Source organism: Crotalus tigris, unplaced genomic scaffold (assembly GCF_016545835.1).
Source record: "Crotalus tigris isolate CLP2741 ecotype Arizona unplaced genomic scaffold, ASM1654583v1 scf7180000018510.657491, whole genome shotgun sequence".
NCBI classification, from domain to species: domain Eukaryota; kingdom Metazoa; phylum Chordata; class Lepidosauria; order Squamata; family Viperidae; genus Crotalus; species Crotalus tigris.
In genome coordinates, this window is record NW_024097046.1 from 576,310 (window position 1) to 584,106 (window position 7,797).

The window sequence follows — 7,797 nt, forward strand, 5'->3', positions numbered from 1 at the left end:
CCCATTGACTTAGCTTGTCAGAAGGTCGCAAAAGGTGATCACACGACCCCGGGGAGCCGGCAACCGTCATAAATGTGAACCAGTTGCCAAGCATCCGAATTTTGATCACGCGACCACGGGGATGCTGGAACAGTTATAAGTGGGAAAAACAGTCACAAGTCACCTTTTCCAGTGCCATTGTAACTTCAAAGGGTCACCAGATGATAGTTGTAAGTCAAGGACTACCTGTCCTTTTTCGTTTTGACATTGGCATGAGCTGCTGTAGTCCTCTGACTTCTTCTGTGTATCCCGTTCTCTTCTGGTTCAGCCGCAGGGCAGTTCAGATTGGAAAACTTCCATCCTGAGTTCCAGAGGGCTCAGGAGCAGATTTTTTTTTTTTTTCATTTGAGGAATTCTTGTTGAGTCTCCTGGTCTCTAATTCCACAACTCATCAGTAGATTAAATCTTATGGATGTGTATGATTTGAATTTTGCCATTCAGTTTCTGGTCAGGTTCACATCTTATTAAAAAAATGTCCAGCTTCATTTCTTTTGCTTATGTGAGCAATCTACTACCCCAGAGGCTTGCCTCATCCCATCCACTTAGCCTCTAGGCTCAAATGAGCCATTGTTCTCCCATCCCACTCACCCAAGCAGAGAGAGACTACACAGCAATCTCTATCTAGCCATATATGTAGCTGTCTGGAACAGTGCCTGGTTACAGAATGATGGTGCCATTACAGAGTTCAGCAGTTTGTGTTTAAATGTAAGAAGAAAGAAAGAAATCTTGATGGCCAGGAGCCCTCTTCTTCTTCTTCCTCCTCCCACAAAACACTTGAAAGGAATGACCGGTGATACCCTGTCTGAATAGATTTATTGATTTGATGTTAAATACATTGCTGTTTACTGATGGCGGTGCCTAAGGAATTGCTTCCAAGAGCATAAATTAAAGCAGCGGAATAGATTTAGATTGTGTGGGACTTGTTTTTATTAAGTTCTGCTTTTATTGTGTGTGTGGGAGGGGGATACTTTTTAAAGACACATGTACATGTATTCTTAGGTGCAAACACTTCTGGAGAATTTATCAAAGATACCAAGAATCATAAATGCATGCATGGGTGCTGGGCAGGGTGAATAGCAAAAATAATAATTATATACAATTGATAGGATAACGTCTTCACTTGGATTGCTGACATGTTCTCCTGTCCAACATTTGTATGTATTCCTTGTGGGCAAGGAATCAGAGCAGTCTCAGCAGATAGCAACACTTAGTTGACCGTGTCTAGCCTGAGAAGCTAAACAAGATAGAAACTGGGTCATACTTGATGGGAGGTTTTCCAGAAGACCCCCAGAGCTGCAAGCTGAACTTATATATTCTGGAACAATGATCCTCAACCTTTCTAATGCCGTGACCCCATAATACAGTTTCCCATGTTGTGGTGACCCCCAAGTGGGTGTGGCCACCAATAAGAGGGAGTAGGACAGCTAGGGAAAAGGGAAAAAAATGGCGGACAGCATGGTTTGGCGACCCCCGTGAAATGGTCATTCGACCCCAAATGGGGTCCCGACCCACAGGTTGAGAACCACTGTTCTGGAAGAAGAGAGTTGTGAACCATTTCATATTGTCGTCAGAAAGACTACATAGATGTGCCCATAATATCACCTTGTGATGAATTAAACGTGATGGAAACTCTTTAAGATAGAGCAGCAATTTAGTCTGATAAAATTTTTCTCCCTTCCCCCCCCCCCCGTTGCTGTCAATATAGCACATGATATTGTTAACTCAAATACTTTAATCTTTCTATAAAGTCGAAAGATGAACATTATATTTGAACTTTTCTTTGTTCAGTAGAGAAAAAGTTAGAGCACTCAGTAGTCCATTCTTTTCTCAAGGGTCCACCAACTGTGGACACAGAAAGGGAGAATATGAGGTCCGCCACAACCTTCATTGACTATAGTCCAGCTAAAAATGTGTTGCTTTCTTTCACCTGTAGGTTTGTTGATTGGTTCTGGGTGTGCTCTCTATCCTCTGGGCTGGGAAAGTGAAGAAGTCAGACAAGCCTGTGGCGATCTTTCCGACCAGTTTGAACTAGGTGAGTAATCCTAGTTCTATGGAAAATGACCTTAAATGAAATGGATTCACAAATGCTCAGAGTGTTCACAAAACAAAACCAGAAAGAGAAAAATACAGAGTTAAGAATGAAAGACGTTAAGAAAGACTCTTCTGTTTTGTTAAGAAATGGACCAGCTGCCCAGCCAAAATCTATACCTATGACTAAAGTAAAGCCACTTCAGAGGCTTATAGCCTACATGCTAGTTTAACTGTGGTTTGGTCTTGGCTGTGTTTGCATAACATGCTAAGATATAAATCATCTATAAACTGCAATTACTGGGTTTGCTTAAATTGTAAAGCAATAATAATAATAATATAAGTGGACAAAATTTCCATCTTTTGATTACAAGAGGCCACACAGCTTGGATCTGCACATATGCTGACTCATCCTAGGTCCTTGGGGGAAAACTCATTGCGTATGAAGGTCAACACCAGCTACAGAACTGGCAACTGTGATTTCATATTGTTGTGTATATAATTTTTAAAAACCCATTATGGTTTAGACCAGTGGTTCTCAACCTTTCTAATGCCGCGACCCCATAATACAGTTCCCCATGTTGTGGTGACCCCCAACCACTTATACATCACCGGGTGCCAGGGGCGTGGCCAAAGAAAAGGGGGGAAAATGGCGGACAGCCTTGTTTGGTGACCCCCGTGAAATGGTTGTTCGACCCCAAATGGGGTCCCGACCCACAGGTTGAGAACCATTGGTTTAGACCATAGTGTTAAGTATATTTTCTTCCCTAATTTCTGCCTGCTCTACTACCTTAAGTCTGTGAGTCCTCTAGACTATTAACTTTAACTCATGTTGAAATGGTCATCCTAACTTGAATGTGGGGATGTACATACAGAAATCAAAAAGGATTGGGTCCCCCAAGTCATAGTGAAGTAGAGGAAAAAATCTCCCCCTTTTTTCAGATGGTCCTTGATTTGTGAAGGTACACCCAGATGCAACCTGGATAAGGAAATAAAATTCATTTAATGCTATGTGCCCAGTATAACTGCTCCGTGTTGAATCCCACTTGGGGGTTACTTTAACAGAAAGTACAATTCATATATATTTGCCCAGACTTTCTGACAGGGCACTCTAGATTAATGGCAAGTTATCTGGAACATGATCCTGGTTTGCCCCAGTTACTTTGTATAAACCATTAAGTCTATACAAAATGATGGAGATCTGAAAAAATAAGTGTCAAATGTAGTCTAGTGTCCCTTGCTTGTGTGCCTGCCTAGGTGCCTTCCTTTTATGGTTTTAAAAACCATGGATAATCACATTTCACATGTTGCAGGCAGCTCCCGAATGAAAGGCAGAATATAAATTTAACAAACAAACAAAACAATGAAGGCTAATTTATTCTGTATATAGCAGTTGTCCGGCTTAGTGCCTGAATTCAAAAACCTTTGACTGTTACCTAGAGCATCTGGTTTCAATTATTTAAAGTAGACTTTTTCAAATATTTTCTCATATATATGAATATTTATATCTCTTCCGTATTTCCCATTCTCCAGAATTTCCAGTCATTGACAAATTGATGTATGCAGTATTCATTGAAAGGAAAATTACCTTGAATCATCTACCCCTAAGAGGAAGACTAGAAAGAAAAAAATAATAATTACCCTCAGTGCAGATTTGCTAATCTAAGACAGCTTTTCTATTTTTATAATGTCAACTATTCAGGAGTAAAAATTTCTTTCTCCAAATTACTAAAATATTCCTAGAAAATGAAGTAGACTGACAATTAAATACACATGTTATTAATGTAAATGTGTTTAGTAGGGCATGTATTTCTCAGAAGCCGTTACTGAGAGTCTGAGCTACACCACCATTTCAAACCAACAACATTGTCACTTTCTCTAAATCCTTTAATTCAATATCACATACATCTAGGTCGGTATTCATTGCTTCTTCCTCTTCTCCATCTTTTATTGTTGCCTTTGCAACTTTCCTGCACTTTGCCCAGTTTAAGAACATTTTTCCTACCTATTTAACAACTCTTCTCAGCATTAGTGAGCAAAATAGTCTGATGATTCATTTCAAAGGTTAGCCTAGTCCAGTGGTAGGCAACTTGGCTCTTTTATGACTCGTTGACTTCAACTCCCAGGAATTCTGGGAGTTGAAGTCCATGAGTCATAAAAGTTGCCTACCCCTGGCCTAGTCTGAATAAAGAACCAGGTGCCTTTGGAAATCTCACTAGTGGCCAACAAAAGCAACTGTATCCTCCCACTCCGTAGGCATTTATGTCCAAGTACGGGAATGAAAATTGTTCAGGTTCTCCCTGTGTCATTTGCCCTATTGCCTTTAGGGAAAGCTTACATCAGTCCAGATTAAGTAATGAATTCAGCAAACTAAACTAGGTTTATGGGCAGATATCTGGACACAGTTTTTGAATATAAAGAGTTTTTAATCCCTAAAAACTCTAATTAGAGTGCCTGTTTTTATACAACCTTCCAAAACCCTAAGCACTTGCTCTACACAGGCATCTCTTGAAGGTAAGAAAACTTCAGACCTTTGCCTATCCTCATACCACGAAGCCAGCATGTTTACACACTTGATGGGCAGGGAATAAATAAATATGGCATATGAATACTTGTATTTTCTTTCAATTATTAAATACGGCATCAAAATACTGCTATTATTCCAGTGGTGGTGGTGGTGGTGGGGAGATTGAGAAAAGGAAGACCACACTTGCAATAACACTGTCTCTGTTTGTGTCTTTTGTCTTCCCTGTAGGCACCTGTGAGATTGGCTGGGCTTACTATTGCACAGGAGGAGGAGCTGCAGGGGCAATGTTGATATGCACTTGGCTGGCCTGTTTCTCTGGCAAGAAACAAAAACAATATCCTTATTAAAGCCAGAAGGAAACAGAACAAAACAAACCAGTTTTGGGGAAGGGGGCGGGGGCGGGGGAACAGTTCGTATGTTTTCTTGAGAGGATGCATTAACTCTTTATTGTAGCCAGATAAATGCAAAGGAGAGAGTCAGTGAAGTTGGAACTGATGTGTGATACTGTGAATAGGAAGGAGGCTCTCTGGGTCTTAAGAATCTCAGACTGAGAATCTTAAGGAGGCTAGGTTCTAACTGTATTCTTCCTAGCCGCTTATGGGTATTGTCCAACCACATGAAGTATCCCCTCATGAAGAGTGAGGAGAAGCAATGGGATTTTAGCACACAAAAGAGTTAAAGAACGTTGTCTTCAAACACCAGGGATTGGGCCTTAGAAAAGTTTCTCAGCAAATATATTTGAGAGGAAAGGGAGCGTTTCTTCCCCCTTTGTAACCTGCTTGTACTGTGAGCAAGTGTCAATTTTCTTAGAAGTGTGGCTATCACTTGCGTATCTATAGGGGAGATTTGTTTTTAGGCCTTAATGCAGTTTGTCTTTAACGGCATCACGGCATCACGGGCTGGCAGAGTACCAGAGTATGATTTTAAAAAAAAAAATTTTTTTTAATCTGAAGTAATCAGGGGCCTTCTTTGTGAGACTTTTTGAAAGCACAGCTTCCTGCATTTGCACAGACACTTTTCCCTCAAGCATACACAACAAATGTTAGCCTCATGGATCAGGTTTTCTTAAAAAAATGTACAGCCTTCAGGTATTTGACCAATCTGCCTGTATGTGTGTGCGTGTGTGTAAAACAAAGCAGTTTGAGTAGTAAATTGCTGTGGCAGTTACTGTTACTCAGGCAAATTTCTAAAGCCAATATAAATCTTGTCACCTCTGCCTAAAAGCACAGAAATCCACTCCAGATGCTTCTTTGTCTTCACCTAAGCATGTTACCACCTCATCATTTCATTTACAGATTACATGCACATTTGGCCAAATTACCTATTTTATAAAAGCCTGGGTAGGTGAAATACACCTGTTTTTTCAAATGAAAAGAAAAACAGATTTTAATGGATAGTTGGGAACAGTAAGTTGGTGGGTGTAGAATGAATTCAAGACCACACAAACATATTCTTCAGCTTCCAAATGCCTCCTCGAGGCAGATTTTCACATCAGAAATATATGTCATATCACGCACCTATAGAGTGAAGTGTGATCAGCCCTATATTTCATACTATTGTACACATTCAAAAGACTTTTCATCCAAATGTACAAAGCTACATACATCGTTCCAATGTATCTTTCCTTGAACTTCCTTTCCCTATATACATTTAAAATATTTATTAAGATTTTTTAAAATAGATTTAAAGACAAATTTAAAAAAGGAAAGAAATGCAAGAGAAAAAAGGAGGGGAAAAACTAAATTTAAAGAATATATGAATGATTTCTGACTTTCTTTTCAACAGATAATTATAATCTTAATATCCTTCCTCCCTCTTATATACTATATGAATCTTCAGCTCATTTAATCTATCTTTTTTAATCTTCACCAATATATTTTCCCTTGAACTTTCATTTTTATCTACAATCAAGCATACACGCTCTATGCCTTTTTCTTAAGCATAGTACACACAAATCTCCCTCATCAGGAAATTAAAACAAGACAAAGGGAACATTTCCCCTCCATTCCAAGCTTTCCCTCTTCCCCTTCCCCCGGAGAGAATTAACACAGGTTATAAATATGTTCTTTTCTCCTCTTTCCTTCATATATTCAATACTGGGCAGGACAGCAGGGAAAGTGCCACTACCTCTGGGGCTGCTCATAACTCTCATGTGAAGGGAAGGGTTGCACAATCGCACTGCAATGCGAAATCTGTTTTACGTGGACGGAGCACACCTATTTCGGTGATGCACAAGGCCACAAAGGTCAGGTCACCACTTTCACTGGGCCAGTTTTATTTCTTTGCAACTACTACATTCTCTGCATATCTTATCATTGCTAAGGGATGCAAAGGCTACAACCGGAATGTTCCAACCCGAATATTTCAGAAGGGATCGAATCTGCAAACAGTATTTGAGTTGGAACATTCAGAGGCAAAAGGCTTTGCCTCTCCCACTCTACTGCATTATGGGGAAAGACCCCTTAATACCAGTACTGTGGAGTAAAGCAATTGCAATAAGTACTCTGTGCACTTAGTTTGGGTTTGTGTGTGTGTGTGTGCGTGTGTGTGTGTGTGCGCGCGCGTGTGTGTGATAAATTCGAATTTCAGTATTATGCCACATTTTAAACAAACAACTCTAATGGACTTACGGGCCATTTTTTTCCAGTATTTTATATAGTGTAGATGTGATCTCAAGTTTTATTGTCATTTTTGGAACTGTATCGATTTTATTAATCTCAACATTTGCAATGTTATTAAAAATGCAATATTATACTCAGCATATGTAGCCTTTTAGTTAAGAATATTCTTACAAAGGGACACTTCTGTCCAGTGACACTAATGTGTATGGCACAGTAGAATATTACTACTTATGCAAGAGCGATGAAAAGCATCTTCCAGGTTTTATTACTAATACTGTTAGTAATTATTGTTGTATTGTGCTGTATTGTTTATTTTAATATTCATTTTTATAATGCAATATAAAATGTACTATTTTGTTAGTACTTTAGAATCTGTATAAATAAATGTCTTCTTCAACTGTACATTTCCCTCCCCTCCCCCATACAATCAAACATTTGGCTTAGTTCTTAGTGCTAACTGCCTATGGTTTAATCTTTTCCTGTGTTGATCATAGGAGCAAGATATTTGCAAACATGATGCCATATGCTGGAACAGAACTCAACAGAATAAGGGGGAAATTGGGGGCTTGCTTCCTTTTACAA

The 7,797-nt window shown here is 39.4% G+C and overlaps 1 protein-coding gene across 3 annotated transcripts in view; it reads left to right on the top strand.

Annotated features, from left to right (window-relative positions):
- LHFPL6 (LHFPL tetraspan subfamily member 6) overlaps nt 1–7,575 on the top strand; it is a 51,552-nt gene extending 43,977 nt beyond the window's left edge. For all 3 annotated transcript variants that reach the window (XM_039353314.1, XM_039353313.1, XM_039353315.1), the window contains exons 3-4: nt 1,973–2,071; nt 4,823–7,575. In XM_039353314.1, the coding sequence (XP_039209248.1) occupies nt 1,973–2,071; nt 4,823–4,941 (218 nt within the window). In that variant the 3' untranslated portion in view covers nt 4,942–7,575. The remainder of the gene's footprint in view (nt 1–1,972; nt 2,072–4,822) is intronic.
- Nucleotides 7,576–7,797: the final 222 nt, after the last annotated feature.